Source organism: Nematolebias whitei, chromosome 11, assembly GCF_014905685.2.
Source record: "Nematolebias whitei isolate Nwh7 chromosome 11, NemWhi1, whole genome shotgun sequence".
In the NCBI taxonomy this organism is placed as follows: domain Eukaryota; kingdom Metazoa; phylum Chordata; class Actinopteri; order Cyprinodontiformes; family Rivulidae; genus Nematolebias; species Nematolebias whitei.
The window spans coordinates 15,855,392-15,872,628 of record NC_056508.1 but is presented as its reverse complement, the minus strand read 5'-3'; the positions used below and the strand labels follow the sequence as shown (position 1 = coordinate 15,872,628).

The 17,237-nt window shown below is 42.3% G+C and overlaps 2 protein-coding genes across 2 annotated transcripts in view; both read right to left on the bottom strand.

The window, feature by feature from the left end:
- cables2a (Cdk5 and Abl enzyme substrate 2a) overlaps positions 1-1,267 on the bottom strand; it is a 13,206-nt gene extending 11,939 nt beyond the window's left edge. Inside the window, exons 1-2 of the mRNA XM_037683920.1 lie at positions 736-1,267; positions 403-495 (exon numbers count right to left, since the gene is read on the bottom strand). Of these exons, the coding sequence (XP_037539848.1) occupies positions 403-495; positions 736-1,265 (623 nt within the window). The 5' untranslated portion in view covers positions 1,266-1,267. The remainder of the gene's footprint in view (positions 1-402; positions 496-735) is intronic.
- A 6,684-nt stretch (positions 1,268-7,951) lies between these two features.
- xkr5l (XK related 5-like) overlaps positions 7,952-17,237 on the bottom strand; it is a 10,815-nt gene continuing 1,529 nt past the window's right edge. Inside the window, exons 2-3 of the mRNA XM_037683919.1 lie at positions 12,946-13,145; positions 7,952-9,160 (exon numbers count right to left, since the gene is read on the bottom strand). Coding sequence (XP_037539847.1) covers positions 8,199-9,160; positions 12,946-13,145 — 1,162 coding nt within the window. The 3' untranslated portion in view covers positions 7,952-8,198. The remainder of the gene's footprint in view (positions 9,161-12,945; positions 13,146-17,237) is intronic.

Below are 17,237 nucleotides of genomic sequence, written 5' to 3'. Positions count from 1 at the left end.
AATACACTGTTTATGTATATACCAAGAAATACTTCTACAACACTCGTGTGGTCACTGCACTGCCAACAGGGTGTAATTTAACCTCACCACCGGTGCAACGTGGTGTTCGACTTCCTCACTGTACCTATTTTGGTGAAAGCATGTAAAGTAATTAAATTCCCTCAGCAGCTGTATATTCCTGCATGTAAAGTAATTAAATTCCCTCAGCAGCTGTGTATTCCTGCATGTAAAGTAATTAAATTCCTTGCAGCAACCGGCAGCTGTGTATTCCTGGTATGAGCCACAGGTAAGCTGCTTATCCAGCATGAGTGATTGTTTCTCCATAAAAGCACCTTTGTTTTGTTGTCATCATCCAAGCCAAACTACTTAAATATGTTGTTAAATGATGGTGTGGACACTCACCTGCATCCCCTGGTATCATACTGCCTCATAGTCTTAATGAAGTGGACTTTCTTTGGCACTTTGGGTCCAGGAGAACCAGAGATGTTCCTCAGCCTGTGTAGAAATAATCTTTAGGAATAATTCCTCAAACATAAACGTTTCAACTTATCCAATGGTCAGTTTAATATAGTACATTAGATGTTGTGTTCGTCAGTAGTGTCAGGGTCATGAGGGGTAAAGTAAAACCGGAAGTGAACTCCTCCGGTACCTGGTGTGAAGCCGGAAGTCAGTGGCCCGTTTCAAGGCCCATATTGACGGTTTGTGTGAAAGGACACCGACCTACAGTGAGCTCACCTCTGCCGTGAATCCACAGGTTGTCCGGTCGGAACCGGGCTGAGGGCGGCGGGCATTGACTTGGCTCTCGAGCACGGCGGGTGTCCGGCTGGGACGGGCGACATGGGGGTGTCCGGGGCGAGCGCCTCCACCGCGCCGCTGCTCTCTAAAAAAACCTCGTTGGCTCCAATTGAAGCCGCGGCGGTCGGAGACGTTACCATGGAGGGCCGGACAGGGCTGAACACCCCGGTGAAGGTGGAGGACGAGCCGCTGCCCACCGCGGAGCCTTCGGTCTCCTGCTGGGGGGCAGGTCCGTCACCAAGCTGCTCCAGCGTCGTCCCGCCAGCCCGGGGCTCCTCCGCAGCTCTTTGCTCGTCATTTCTAGCGTTCAGCTGACACAGGGGCCGTCCGTCCAGAGAGATATTATTGAGAAACAGCAGGGCGGCCCGTCGTCTTCGGGAGTCTTTTACTCTCCTCCGCGGCTCCCGAGTTCTCGCTGGTTTACTGTTCCCACCGCTGCTGCACGGCAAACCGCACAGAGCGGCCGCCATTCTACTCTGACAGCAAGCCGAGCAACGGACACGGGTTATCTGCGTTAGCCCCGCCCACTACACAATGATTGGCTGTAAATATATTTATTCCCGCCTATGACTTGGAAATCTGCGTTGGTGATTTGGTATTTAAAGAACGAACGTTAATGCTCGTATTTGATTGGTTGGCGGGCTGGAATGGGCGGAGTGCTGGTGATAATGTACATTTTACTACAATTACAATAAGTAGAAGTTGGAGCGTGCATCAGGATACACTAATAACTAGAAGAATTCTGATTACATTAAGCAGCTAATATGACTACATTTAAAAGCACAAACAACAAACAAACTTCACTTCCACTAAAAGTATTGAGAGAAGCAAGAGTAAAACGAAATGTTAAATCTGCAGCTATGACCCACTGAGCTCAGCTGTCAAATTTAAGACAGACAGAAACAGACTGAAAAGTAAGGCTCAAACATTCAACGTGTGGTATTTTTTGAAATTCTTGATCCTTGATTTGCAGAAAACTCTGATAGTCACTCCCATGCATTTTATGTTTCTAGAAGACATGACAATTAAAAAATACCATTCACGTCCAATTAATAAGAGAATAATTTAAACTAAAGTCTGCGGATGCTTGGCTATACTCTTTGTATTTCTGAGGCATTTTGAGATATTTACAAAAATATATTGTGCATCAATAACTGTCAGTTCAATTCAATGGAGAAAAAATCTCCCAAAATCATAAATTTTAAACCACAGTGTTGATATTCGTCAGACATATAAAGTTTAACTTTCTGTGAAGTTTGCCATAAAGGGTGTAAACTCTGGCTTCAGAGGGGATCTAACACAAAACCATAAATCATACTGCAGCGAGACACAGGAGGTGAATGAACCTTATGATGTATGACAGTTGCAGTCAAAAATATGTACATGAATGTTAAATTAACTCCAATCTGTGTATTGATTTATTTGAACTGTCTTTCATTAGGATTGAATGATTTAAATGGTTAAATGTCTCTTGGTACCTTGTTCACACACTTTGTGGATGCATCAACAATCTTTTTGTCTATCCCCTCTAGCTGATATTTGACCACTCTTTTTGACAGAATTCATTTAATTTGTTTAGCTTCCTGGAACAGAACTTGCTTTTAAGCAGAATTCATACATTTTCAGATGAGGTTGTGGTCAGAGCTTTGGGAAGCCCTCTCCAGAAGCTTAATGTGAGTAGATCTATCCAGTCACAAACTAGTTCTGATGTGTTCTGGATCTCTGTGTTGTTGGACCCAGCTGAGTTCAAGTGTCAACCGTCCAGCTGTTCGGTCGGAGGGGAAGCTAAAGAATTCAGAGATATTCTTCCTCATTTATTATTCCATGCACTTTGTGTGATACAGTACACAATGCTTCATGTCGTCATTTCTATGATATTCATTTATTCATAATTTCTTCATATATCAAAGTTGTTCGTGGAGTTCCTCAGGGTTCAGTGCTTGGACCAATACACTTTACTTTATATATGCTTCCATTAGGTTAATTTACTAAACAGCATGGGATAAATTTTCATTGTTATGCTGATGATACTCAGTTATATTTGTCCATGAAACTCGATGAATCCAATCAGCTACTTAGACTACAAGCATGTCTTAAAGACATAAAAACCTGAATGACCCTAAATGTTCTGCTTTTGAACACAAACAAGACAGAGGTTTTAATTTTTGCACCTGAGTGTTTTGGGAATAAAGTTTGCAGTCTTTCACCAGGTGGTATTAATTTGGCCTCCTGTTCTAAAGTTAAAAACCTTGGTGTTGTCTTCCTCATATTAAATTTTTTTCCAAAACCGCTTTCCTCCACCTGCGTAATATCACTAAGATTAGAAACAGCTTGTCCAAAAATGATGCAGAAAAACTGGTTCATGCATTTGTCACATCTAGACTGGACTATTGCAATGGTTTATTATCTGGGTGTCCAAATACTTCTTTAAAACATCTTCAGTTGATCCAAAATGCTGCTGCCAGAGTCTTAACTGGAGCTAGAGAACTTTTACTAATTGTATTTTATATGTATGCAAATGTTTTTGTTTAGTGCCTTGATATGACTTCTGTTGTGACTTGGTGCTATATAAAAAACTGAATTGAATTTCTTCTTATTTATGTCAGTGTCCAAAACGTTCAACGTCTGTCTCGTCTGACCCTTGACCTTTTCTCCAGATTGTCCATAGGCAGCTGCAAACATGAGTCCAGCTTGAAGGTGATGTTTGTTGGGGCCAGAGCTTCTCTCGTGCTCCACACCCTCTCAGGGATGTCAAACCAGCTTAAATGTGTTACAACTTATGAACAACATAAACAAGTCGTTTGTTGCAGTTTGGTTTAATATTGATGTGTTATGAACTCTAATGTGTCCAAGAGGTAAATTTTATGTACAATCCGGATTCCAAAAAAGTTGGGACACTAAACAAATTGTGAATAAAAACTGAATGCAATGATGTGGAGATGGCAAATGTCAATATTTTAATCGTAATATAACATAGATGACAGATCAAAAGTTTAATCTGAATAAATGTAACATTTTAAAGAAAAAATATGTTGATTCAAAATTTCACAGTGTCAACAAATCCAAAAAACGTTGGGACAAGTAGCAATAAGTGGCTGGAAAAAGGAAATTGAGCATATAATGAACAGCTGGAAGACCAATTAACACTAATTAGGTCAATTGACAACATGACTGGGTATAAAAAGAGCTTCTCAGAGTGTCAGTGTCTCTCAGAAGCCAAGATGGTAAGAGGATCACCAAGTCCACCATTGTTGCACAGAAAGATAGTGCAGCAATACCAGAATGGTGTTACCCAGCGTAAAATAGCAAAGACTTTTAAGTTATCATCATCAACCGTGCATAACGTCATCAAAAGATTCAGAGAATCTGGAACAATTGCTGTGCGTAAGGGTCAAGGCCGTAAAACTCTACTGGATGCTCGTGATCTCCGGGCCCTTAAATGTCACTGCACCTCAAACAGGAATGCCACTGTCAGGGAAATAACAGAATGGGCTCAGGAATACTTCCAGAAAGCATTGTCAGTGAACACAATCCACCGTGCCATCCGCCGTTGCTAGCTGAAACTCTACAGTGCAAAGAGGAAGCCATTTCTAAGCAAGCTCCACAAGCTCAGACGTTTGCACTGGGCCAGGGGTCATTTAAAATGGAGTGTGGCAAAATGGAAGACTGTTCTGTGGTCAGATGAGTCACGATTTGAAATTCTTTATGGAACACTGGGACGCCATGTCATCTGGACCAGAGAGGACAAGGATAGCCCAAGTTGTTATCAACGCTCCGTTCAGAAGCCTGCATCACTGATGGTATGGGGTTGCATGAGCACTTGTGGCATGGGCAGCTTGCATGTCTGGAAAGGCACCATTAATGCAGAGAACTATGTTCAGGTTCTAGAACAACATATGCTCCCATCTAGACGTCATCTCTTTCAGGGAAGACCCTGCATTTTTCAACACGATAATGCCAGACCACATTCTGCAGCAATCACAACATCATGGCTACGTAGGAGAAGGATCCGGGTACTGAAATGGCCAGCCTGCAGTCCAGATCTCTCACCTATAGAGAACATTTGGCGCATCATAAAGAGGAAGGTGAGACAAAGAAGGCCCAAGACGATTGAACAGTTAGAGGCCTGTATTAGACATGAATGGGAGAGCATTCCTATTTCTAAACTTGAGAAACTGATCTCCTCTGTCCCCAGATGTCTGTTGAGTGTTGTAAGAAGAAGGGGGGATGCCACACAGCGGTAAAAATGGACTTGTCCCAACTTTTTTGGGATTTGTTGATGCCATGAAATTGGGAAACAACAGATTTTTCCCTTAAAATGATACATTCTCTCAGTTTAAACTTTTGATCTGTGATTTGTGTTCTATTCTGAATAAAATATTAGATGTTGGCACCTCCACATCATTGCATTCAGTTTTTATTCACAATTTGTTTAGTGTCCCAACTTTTTTGGAATCCGGTTTGTAATTTACAATGTTTGTGATTTAAATCCAGCACAACCTGTTAAAAGATTTAACAAGAGCTGGGTGTATACGTGTGGAGAAAATCAACACTAAATCAACTGTGGAGAAAAAAAATCTAATAAATAATTAAAAGCCTAAATATGACATAGATGCCCACGAGTTAACCACAACTGCATCAGTAAATAGGCTGCGGGAGTAAGGATCTATTAGTATTTATTATGCATTTGTGTTTGATTTTAGCCTGTAGATTTAACATAAAAATAAGTATTTTATTTAACACGTTTACAGTTTATTTTGGGTTTTGAATTTATATGACTTGTAAACATAAAGCTTTAATAAATGCTTGTTCCAGACCTATGATAAGTTGTGAGTAATTTACATTTCCTGTGTACAAGCAAGAAAACCTTCAGTTTGTATTGACTCAGCCTTGATTGAAATAATCTGGTGTTTGTGCCTCTGAGGCTGGAGGTGACTGTAATCTTAATCTACTGCAGAGAAGGGATTAAATCTCAGGGTGAGCACTAGGCCTGTCACGATAACAAATTTTGCTGTGCAATTGTCTCAGAAATTATTGGGATAAACGATAATATTGTTTGAATTTTGACAATAATTAGTAATTATTGTCCAATTTAAGATTAAATATTGGTTAATTTGTTTGAGTGTAGTACCAGGTGTTGACCACCAGATGGCAATAGAAGACTGTTTGAACAGAAGGATGGATAGTGAGGGAGAGAGCAGCGTGTCTCTTTAAGGAAAATGGGAGGGAGGCCCCTTGACGAGACATGGGCTGTCTCTCCTTCTGGTTTTGTGGTTCTCAAAATGGTGGACACTCAGTGTGGTTTGAGTTCTTTAACGTAGCATTTTTCACACAAAGCTTTTAATAAAAAACAGTAAACAAGTTCTCAGCTCCTTTTTGCAGAGAAAAACAACTTTTTACACGAAGGCAATGGTTTCAACCGTGAATTTTGGAGCTTCGATAAGACAGAGGTTTTTTTCCCCGAGATCGGCCTGTTAGCTTAGCTCGTAGTTTAGCTTCTCAGTTTAGCTGCTTTTAACAATCCAAAAATGTGATTTTGGATTGTTAAAACAGATTTTAAAGAGAAAGGGAGGGTTCAGTGAAGAGCACCAGAGTTGAGCCTTTTGTCATCCAGTGTCTTCAGTAGAAAGAGAGAGACACAAAGAAAAGATAAAGCTGATAAATGAAAATGAGGTCGATAATTTTCATTTATCATGCAATTAATTGAATTATTGTTTATCGTGACAGGCCTAGTTATCACAGCCTTAAATAAAAAAAAAAATGAATAAACAATCTACTTTAGTCTTTAATTAGACGACACAGTTCAGGTAAACACGTTGCTCTTTATTTTACCAACAACATCATGAAACTGTCGTTGACGGACAGGATCTGTTTTATCTGAACAACAGTCTGGTGTTTCCAGTTTAAGGCTTTTTGATTCTAGCTTTGTGTTTGTGGTGCAGCCCCGCCCGAGTCCTGCCCCACAGCAGCTCATTGTATGGGACACTTTGTGGTCGTTACATGATGGACTCAAACAGTTAGCACCGTAACCACAGCCTCAGAGTTTGATGTTTGATGCTGCATGGAAAACAAAATGGAGAGCATTTACAAGAAAACGGTCCAGGTTTAAATCCACCTCTGCCCCCGTCCCATCCCTGACCCCCCCTCTGTGTGAGTCCACACATTTCAGAAATCTCCCTTCTCTATTTCTACAAAGACAACTTTGATAAAAGAACATGATAAGGATCTGTTCCCCAAAAAAAACTCACAATAATCATCTAACATGTTCTGCAAAATAAATAAATAAATACAAATTTAAGAAAGCTTTTGTTTGTCACAAAATCATGGTTAAAAAAAGGTGCAAAGACAATAATCTACAAATAATCAGTCTTAAATAAAAGTAGTGGCGTGACTTGGACTCTTTGTATAAATCAGTTCAGCTGAGCGAGTAAAAAAAAAAAAAAAGAGAAACACAAAAATGTAGAAAAGTTTTGGTCAAAATGAAAATAAAACAGCAGATCTTTGTAATATTATGAAAAGTAGCCGACGCCTTTTATCACTTCCCAGGTATGAACACAGTAAACAGAGCCGTCCCGTCTAAACTTCCACTTCTTCATTTACAGTAAAACAATCTGTTTTGTTCGTTTTGTTGCTGAACACAGAGACAGTCCGGACCTGTTTTCTATCCAAACACTTCCTGTAAGAGTGATGAAGTCACATTTAGTGTAGCCAATTCTCAGATCATGTTCTGAAGGTGCTTTAATCTGTGATCATGTCCCAAAACATACACTGTAAACACATTAATTTAGTTCAGCTGAACCTAATGTGAGAGGAATGTCGAAAATCCCAGTAAGAACATGAAAGTTTGATCCAGACCGTCCAGTTTTACATTCAACCCAAAGCTGCTTTAATCAACTACAGATTTAAAGCAACACGTTCAGACGGCTTCAGCGAGGTCAGAAAACTTTGATAAATGATAAACATGAACAGAACTCCATGTTGGCTTCAGTTGTGGATTGTTAGTTTAATAATCACTTGTGACCTCCTCACCTGGTGGAGTTCTAGCTGCCAGAAATGATCATGCATGCTGAAGGCTTGTCTACGACACCTGCAGAGGAGGTGCTGCACCTCCCCGAGCAGAGCCTCTGATTGATAACAGCGCCACGTCTCTGCCTGCCTGTGCTTCAAGGTTCACCTCCTGTGCCTCATCATGACCTGAGAATTAATACAGAAACCAAAGTATGCACCGTCACAACGCCACAGGATCTCTTCTTCGTAGAACGTAAAGACTCATAGCTCCGCCCATCCCGTCACCTGACCGCTCACATAAAGGGCTGAAGCAGACGGCGCGGTGAGAACCGTCCCCCTGCCGGCTCTAAGGCAGGCTGCGTGCGCGGCACCCAGCTGTGTGCACGTGCAGCCTGTCACACGGTGGTTTCGTACTCCATCACTTCTTTGGCTGTGCTCAGGCAGCGGTACTGAATCCTCGGCGTAACTGGAGCAGCGCTCTCCAGCACCAGGATGGTTTTACGCAGCCGGCGGTCGATGAAGTGGGCGTCCCACGCCGGGTATTTCTTCCTGGGTAAATCTATCCGGATGACAGGCCCCTCTGTCCTGGGTTTGAGGGCAGGCACTGGGGGTTTCGCTCCCCTGGGAGGCCGCACCTTAAACACGTCCCCATCTACCCCGGACTCCCTGTCCAAGCCTTTAGTTCTCTGAAGGGTCCTGGGGGGGCTGCTCACCAGATCAGGAGGAAGGCTGGATGCCGGGGAAGCCAGCGACTCCACGGGCACCTCCTTCTCCACGATATACGCCCACCCTGAGATTGCGCCGTCAGGGTGCAGTAGGCAGTAGTACACAAACATAAAGAAGGTGCCCAGAGCGTAGCTGCTGGCCACCACACACACCAGGACGACGGCGTAGAAGTCGGCGTTACTGTGGCGGTCAGCGGTGCCCCGGTACACATACCAGGCAGTGGTGAGCGCCACGTTCTCAACGAACACCGTCAGGCTGTAGATGAGCATCCTGTAGCGAGTGCGCCCCTCTCTGACAGAGAACCAGCAGAAAACATACACGATGCCCACCATCATGTTGTAGATGATCTCCTCCCATTTGGACATGCAGAAGTCCGTCTCGCCCTGGATGATCCAGAAGGTCATGATGCACCAGTGGGACACGATAAAGATGCCAAAGTAAAGCTGGAACACGGAGGCAAACAGGGCAAATGCCAGCGTGCGAGCACCGATGGTGAACAAGTGCCACAGAATCTGAACTATGACAGCTTTGTAGGTCATGGGTAGCTTATCGTCCCGAGAGTCTCTCAGGACTTTCTGATAGGAGGAGATCATCCAGGCGAGGGATATCAGTGAGGCAGAAGCTGAAAGCCCTGAGGACACACAGCAAAGGAGGGAGGAACAGAGTTAGGTGGAGAGAAACATATATTCAGTTTAAAATTCATGACTTTTCAGGTTAATTTTACAGTTTCCTGCTCATTTTAGACAAAAACACATTAAACTACACAAGACACAAAGAATGAATTTCACTGGATACAGAGAACGGGTTCTCTGCAGACCAAAAGTGGGCGTTTCTGGAGAATAGGCGTTTGTAGAGGACAAACACTGATTGGATAGCTGTATTTTCTGGCTCTTTAGTTAAGTTACGTCAGCTCTTTTTTAAAACTGAAGGTTTCTAAGAAACAGCGTTATATCTGCTGTCAAACACAAGAAGATTCTCTTTAGCCCTTGGGTGGTGGGCTGCACCTGACACAGGTTGGTTTGAGTGTGGTCTGAGTACAATGAAATATGAAGCATCTGAAGCGAAACCTGCTCCCAAAAGTCTGGTCTCAATTAAAGATCGTGAGTCCTGTAACGAGATAATGGCCCAAAACAAACGCTACAAACAAAATGTTCTCTTTAGAAGTTCTTCTATGAGATCTGATCTATGAAAGGAGCTGAAACATGGAGTAGGGTTGACCCTTAAAATGTGAGACAGCTGAGGAAGTTAACCAGTAAACAGAAATATCTGCTCCAGCTGCAGAAATCTGACAGAAACTGACAATCACTCATCTGCAGTGACTGATTTAAAAGTTGAACAAGAAAATGTGAAGTTAAAGGAAACATCCTTTGACCCAAAGCCAGTTTAAGTATCATTAATATTTTGGCTACTTTATTTTTCTTTCTTTATGAATCGATTGTAACTATTTTAACATTATTCAACAACCAAAAACGGATTTTGTTTTTTTAATGTAATTGCTAGGTATTAAAAAACAAACATTTAGCCCTCCCCACTACCCAGTTGTGTTGCTCTTATTTTGAAATGTAACCAGATGTTCTGTGTTAAGAGAGGTGGAAAGAGAAGTTATGGAGATGCCGCTAATGTTGAACCGGTTAACACCATAGGCATAATATGTCTGTGGTTAACACAAGCCTAGGTATTTTTTTGTCAGTCTTTTTTTTCGTCCAATCAGATGTGGCCCTCTGGACACGCCCATTTTTCTATTATCCAATCAGATGTGGCCCTCCAGATACGCCTTCCAAATTTGTCTGCAGAGATACATACTTGTGAACACCTCTGGACAGTTGCACGCATTTTTATCTGTTTTGTGACAAATTTGTGATTTCAAACAGTTCAAAGTCTTCTTCAAACCAAAACAAGCTTAAAGTTGTAAATTGAAAATGATCTGGGGCTAAATTTGTGGATATCAAGTTGCAAACATTCTGCAACATGGAGTCTGCTTTTAGAGGTCGGAGTGTTCAAAGCTTCATCTGCATCCTCCAGATCATCACGTGAATATAAAACTACTTGAAATAAATGAAAACATGAGTTTTAGTGATGGTTCTTGAAGAAAGTTAAGACAAAAACCAAAGTCTACACTGTGCCTTTTTAACCAATTTACTAAACAAAAGTATATTTTAGACTAAACCAGGTCTTGGTGTTTCTATTTTAAAGTCAAAGATCATTACATGAAGAAAGACAGAAAAGGTCTGAATTAACTATGAAAGCATTAATTTACTGGAACTATGTTCAGTAAGCTAGGAGAGTATTTAGTAGCTATGCTAACCTGATTAAAAAATGTAAACAACTATGAAAGGGACTTCAGACATATAAACTCAAAGTAGCAGTCGTATAAAGAGTTGAAGAATTTCTATACTATTAGCTTCATGTTGTCATACGTGAGTCGAGCGTAGTTTAACGATGTGCTCCATCACAGACAGGAAAACATTCTCCCTCAGTTTTAACTCAGTTCATGAGATCTAAAGGCCACAGCTGTTCCTGAAACATGGACATCTGTGGTGAAAATCATCACATCATCTGCAAACATACACAGAAACTTTGCTTTCTTTTGGTATTCAAGTCAGTTTATTTACACAAGTCACAACAGAAGTCATCTCAGAACAGAAACATTCATATACAGTAAGTAGTCCCTCACTACTTCGCGGTTCGACTACTGCGGACTCGCTTTATCGCGGTTTGTGGACAAGACACACGATTGTGGACTGTACAGTAATATCACTGTACTCATGTGCTTGTGAAAAAGTTAATGACAAAATATATATATAATTCAGACAGGCGCCACCATTTTGTAGTTTTCTTTCATTCAGCCTCCAACTGTACTGTAATCGCCACTCAGACGGACTACATTTCCCTCAAATCCATGCTGTGCTGTACTGTAGTGGCTCTGGGCGCCCTTTTCTGCCTAACAGTATTTTTGCAAGCGACGTCGTGACTGCTGAACCAGCCTTTCAAATGTAAAATTTAATTCATGTCACATGGACAAGTTTTTTTTAAGAAAATTCAACTTTACAAACGTTAAGAGTCGTAAGAACGTGAAAACAATGTGAGGACGTCTCTTTAAGAGACAGAGCGTTGCACCTGGGCGTGGACTGAATCAGTAACCATCAGCTCTGTTTCCTCAGCCACAGACTGGTAGTTACCGTCTGTTTACCTTCGCTCTTTTTCAACTAAACTTCAAGCGTTACTGCTGCGTTGTGGCTTCTAAACGTTCTGTGCGTTCAAAGTTTCTGGCGGTGAACCGAAACGCCAGCGGAAGATTCTGACGATTAAAGAAAAAGTGGAACAGGATGGTTCGACAAATTTCAAAAGCGATTTGGATTAAAAAGTGTTGCTCTGCACAGAGAGGCTGCGTCCGCTGATACAGCAGGAGCGGAGGAGTTTGTTAACACGAGTTCAAAGATCTGATCGCCCAGCGGGGCTACAGGTCTGAACAGGTTTTTAACGTGGACGAAACGGGACGGTTCTGGAAAAGGACGCCATCTCGCACTTTTATTAAGAAGGATGAAGCTAAAGCCCCTGGTTTCTTCTCATCGTCATCACTGGACAGCTAATCCTTCATCTCAGTCTCTTCATCTTTTCTGGTGAGTACCCATTTAAAATTAATATTTTTAAAAGGTTTGAGAGTTTAGAAAATTGGTGGGAAGGGTTTAAAATGCCTTGATACGTATATAAATACTAAAATAAACTACTACTACTTGTACTACTATCCCTACTTCATGTTTTTTCACTTATCGCATGTGGGGTGGGGGCTGGAACCTAACACACACAATAAACGAGGGACTCCTGTAGTCAGTTAATAATGTTATTTATCTGAGCAGCAGACTGCTTTGAGTCAACTTTGTCTCAGACGCTCATCTTTGAGGATGCTCAATGAGAGTCTGAGACGAAGTTAAGACTCTGCAGTCGAGATGAGGTAGAGGCAGGGCAGCCTCCCAGGTTTGATCCCCCGCCATCCCCACATGTCGTGGTGTCCTTGAGCAAGACACCTAATCCCTAATTGCTCCCCGGGCACTTACATAGCTGCCCACTGCTCCACCTGGCTGTATCCCAGGTGTGACGGGTTAAATGCAGAGAACTAATACTACAGTGATGAATGTAATGATACGATACTTTTATGTAGGTGATACAGCCCATCAATAAACTATGCTCGACTCACAAAATGTTTCAAAACATAAAACTACAACTATGACTATGTTCTTCTTCTTAGAATTAAATTAAAAACTTTAGTGTTTGAGCTTTATATTTTAAAAAGAATAAGGAGTAAAGTCTGGAAACTGCTAAATGTTCCATACTTGTACTACTTTTTCCTTTACTTAGATGTCCTCCATCTCCAGAATACAACCTTTGCTGACCTGCTGATGACCTTGGGACACTCACCCTGAAGGGGCAGCACCTGGCCGGTGTGGATCATGATGCTGAGCTGCAGCACCAGCTGAGGAGCGCTCTTCAGAAAGGACTCGAGCAGACGCAGCATGCTGATATCTGCATTCTCAAACATCATGCGGCGGTAGAAGTAACGGCGCTCGGGGTCTCCATGCCAGCGGCTCTGCACCCCCAAGTACAAGGCGTGGACATACCTGAGGGCAGGATTCAGACACTTCTGTTAGGAGAGGCGAGGAAAAAGGAGGAATCTTTCAACCTTCAGAAACTTCGGAACATCAAGGCAGGTTTTATTTTTGAAACTCTAGGAGCTGTCACTTCCTGATGGTTACTTCCTCTTGTGGGATTTAGATTAGACTAAAAGTGAACTAAGCAGCTCTGAGGTTATAATTTTATTCCAGACATCAGAGAGAGGAATGAAGAACATGTCTGCAGCCTCGCTTCTTTGAATCCAGTTAGAAACAAGAGCAGAGACAGCGAAGAGGAACTGTGAATAAGATCAAGCAAGTCTCTTGTAGCAGCAACTACTACTCACATACAGGACACTGACCAGAAACATCCAGTACATAAAAACCAGTTAATAACAATATGTATCTAAGGAGCCAGCAGATTGCTTTGAGTTTTCACTTCGTCACAGTCTCCCATCCTAAGTGAGCACAGATGCAACAGTGGAAAGGAAAAACTCCCTCATGAGGAAGAAACCTCCAGCAGAACCAGACTCAGGACAAGCTTTGGCCGGCTGGGCCAGAGAGGGCAGGATGGAGAAATGAACACACAATGACAGGTCCAGGATGGACCCAATCAGGTTTTTCTCCAGGAGGAAAAACAAAAATCATGTTAATAAAGAATGAATACAAATACAAACTATTAATTTGTAACTATTCATTTGATGACATGAGGTCAATTTGTCCTCCAGTAGTCTAAGCCTATAGCAGCATAACAAGCCAACCCTGACTATAGGATTCACCTACTTTAGAGGAACATAGGTGGGCGACATTAAACAGCATGGGATACATTTTCATTGTTATGCTGATGACACACAGTTATATTTGTCCATTAAACTCAATGAATCCAATCAGTTACTTATACGATCGTGTCTTAAAGACATAAAAACCTGGATGACGCAAAATTTTCTGCTTTTAAACTCAGATAAGACTGAGGTTTTGGTTTTTGGACCTGAGCATCTTGGGAATACATTATTCAGTCCTTCTCCCTCCTTGGATCACATTAATCTGTCCTCCAGCTCTAATGTTAAAAATCTTGGTGTTATTTTTGATCAGGACGTCTTTTAACCCCCACATTAAAAACGTTACTAGAACCATCTTCTTCCATCTGCGTAATATCACTAAAACTAGACACATCTAAAGATGATGCAGAAAAACTGGTCCATGCATTTGTCACGTCTAGACTGGACTATTGCAATGTTTTATTATCTGGATGTCCAAATACGTCTTTAAAACGTCTTCAGTTGATCCAAAATGCTGCTGCCAGAGTCTTAACTGGAGTTAGTGGGAGAGATCATATTTCTCCAGTTTTAGTTTCTCTCCATTGGCTCCCTGTCAAATCCAGAATTGAATTTAAAATCTTACTTCTAACCTACAAAGCTCTCAACAACCTAGCTCCATCTTGTATTCATGACTTTATTGTTCCATATTTTCCTAACAGAGCACTTCACTCTCAGGCTGCAGGTTTACTTGTGGTTCCTAGAGTTTCCAAAAACAGAATGGGAGGCAGATCTTTCAGTTCTCAGGCTCCTCTCTTGTGGAACCAACTTCTAGTTTCTGTCTGTGAGGCTGACACATAGTCCAGTTTTAAGACTGGGATTAAGACTTTACTTTTTGGTAAGGGCCCCAGAGCTCATTAAAACTCTTCAACTCGAACTTATTTATGCTAAATAACTAACAACACAGGCCTAAAGTTTTGAGCTTTAAGAACTTATATTAAATTAAAACAAAAGAACAAAAACATTCACAGTAATTTCAAATATTTTCAATCTATAATAAAGTCTTTCAGTTTCTCCAACATTTTTCAGTCAGGTCATCTGGACAGTTTCTTTTTTTGTGCTGAAACATTTCGCCTTTGATCCAGAAGACTTCATCAGTCAAGGAAACACACAACAAAACTGATTCCTCCCCCAACATCTTACTCCAAAGTGGAACAAACCAGTTCTGCTTGTGATAAGATGGTCTCTTTGGTACGCCCCTCCTCCATTGCCGGCCCTCTTCCTTGTTGACAGTCTTGTCAAACTGGTTGAAAACAACAAAGTCCATGCTCAATAATCCAGGTATACAATCCAACATTTTTCAGTCAGGTCATCTTTTTGTGCTGAAACGTTTCACCTTCGATCCGGAAGGCATGACTGAAAAATGTTGGATTTTATACCTGGACTATTGAGCATGGACTTTGCTCTTTCAGTTTCTGATTACCATATTAAAGTTTACACCCAATCAAGTGGGCCCACCATCTAACATACACCTAAGCCGGCATATAGTTCAATTAAATTAGTTCAAACAAAATAACCCCTGTTGCAGGTCTGTGGGAATGTGGTACCTTACTAGGTCTAGATCATCTGGAACTTCACCTGTCAGTTCCAGTTGAAGTAAAGATGGTGGGGGATGTTCTCAACTCCTTACCCATCTCTCGGTCCACCACAAGCACGAGAAGAACATGCAAAACTCCACACAGAAAGACCCCAGGTCCAACCAGGGATTGAACTCAGGACCTTCTTGCTGTGAGGCAACAGTGCTAACCACTGAGCCTTAGTCCAATTAGTTTAGCTATTGTGATGAACAGAAACATGGGGTTATTTTTATTCTCATATACAGTAGTCCCTTGTTTATCGCACGGGATCTGTACCCTGAAGCCCTGCAATAAGTGAAAAACTGCCAAGTAGGGATAGTAGTACAAGTAGTAAGTAGTAGTTTATTTTAGTATTTATAGTATATATATATATATATTTACTTACGGTGACCTTTTTGGATTTTGACATGGCCACCCCATTTTTCAAAGGAAACTTTCTTACACTTAGATGAAGCACCACACGGTACGACCGCGATGCACTTTTAGAGTTTTGAGTGTCTCTGCCTTGCCATCCTGCCATCGTGGATCAGTTCCCGGCCCCCCTCCTGCCTCGGACTCAGGCTTTGGCCTGTCATGGCAGCTGTCTCCAGTGATCCTCCATCAAACTCTACGGACCCATTCGGCTCCACGGGAAAACCTTGGACGTTCTGTGTCTGCTGGACTCGGTTCTGGACGGCAGTCTGGGAGGGCAGTTGCCGCGGTCGTTATTACCATCATGCTTCTAACGGGACCTGCTAGCAAGACCACACTGCCAATAAGACCATGCTGCTGTAGATGCATTTCTTTTTCACTTTTGGTGTCTTGTTTTTGTATTTTTGTTTTGTTTGGGGTTTTATTTTTTGGTGAGTCGAGACGGTTCTTCTCGTCCTGAGCACTTCATTGCTTTGTTGACCTTGTGTTGATTGCACAGGACAAATAAACCAAACCTGAACACCAAAATGGGGGTCAGTCAGTGCCTCACTTATTTTTTTAATTATCGGGCTCACAACATGCACAGACGGACGGATGCACGGAGGATATTTCCAGTCCCCCTTTACCTCCATGATGGGGGACAATGATCAAATATCAGGGAGAAGTAGAACAATAAAAGTCTCTGTGATGGCCTTGAGGAGGAAGGTCAGAAGAGGCTCATGTGGACACGCTCACTGAACCCCAAGAGAAATCCAATAACTTTCTTTGTGGTCTGGTTCCCTCCACACAAAGCCTGCTCTGGTACATACTGAGAGTAAAAAACAGAGCGTGTGCTGAAATGAGGGTCAAAGACTCACAGCTCGTGGCTTCATCACCACTCAGTCCATGACACAACCCCATACGACATGTGATCGTGTGAGAGGACGTCCAGCTCAGGTAGCTCACCTGAGTATCAGTGACAGATCGCTGCTGAGTTTACACTCCGCTGAAATCCTCTTAATGTGCACACACGCCGGTGTGAGAGCGGCACCAGTGAGCACCAACAGCTTTAATGGCATTACCGGTAATTCTGCGCTGCCTGCCACGAGGTTTTAATGTGCTCCTGAACACGCTCGGTCTCCAGACGGAGGAGATCGATAGTATCCTGTCTCAGGAGGAAGGAGGAGCGAGGACACAGAGACACATTGTTGTCCTACAGGTAAACCTAACGGTCTTTGTGTACCAGCCCAAAGTGTCTGAAAGACCTTCCTTTGAGCAGATGTATTATCAAACCCCCCCCCCCCCCCCCCCCCCCCCCC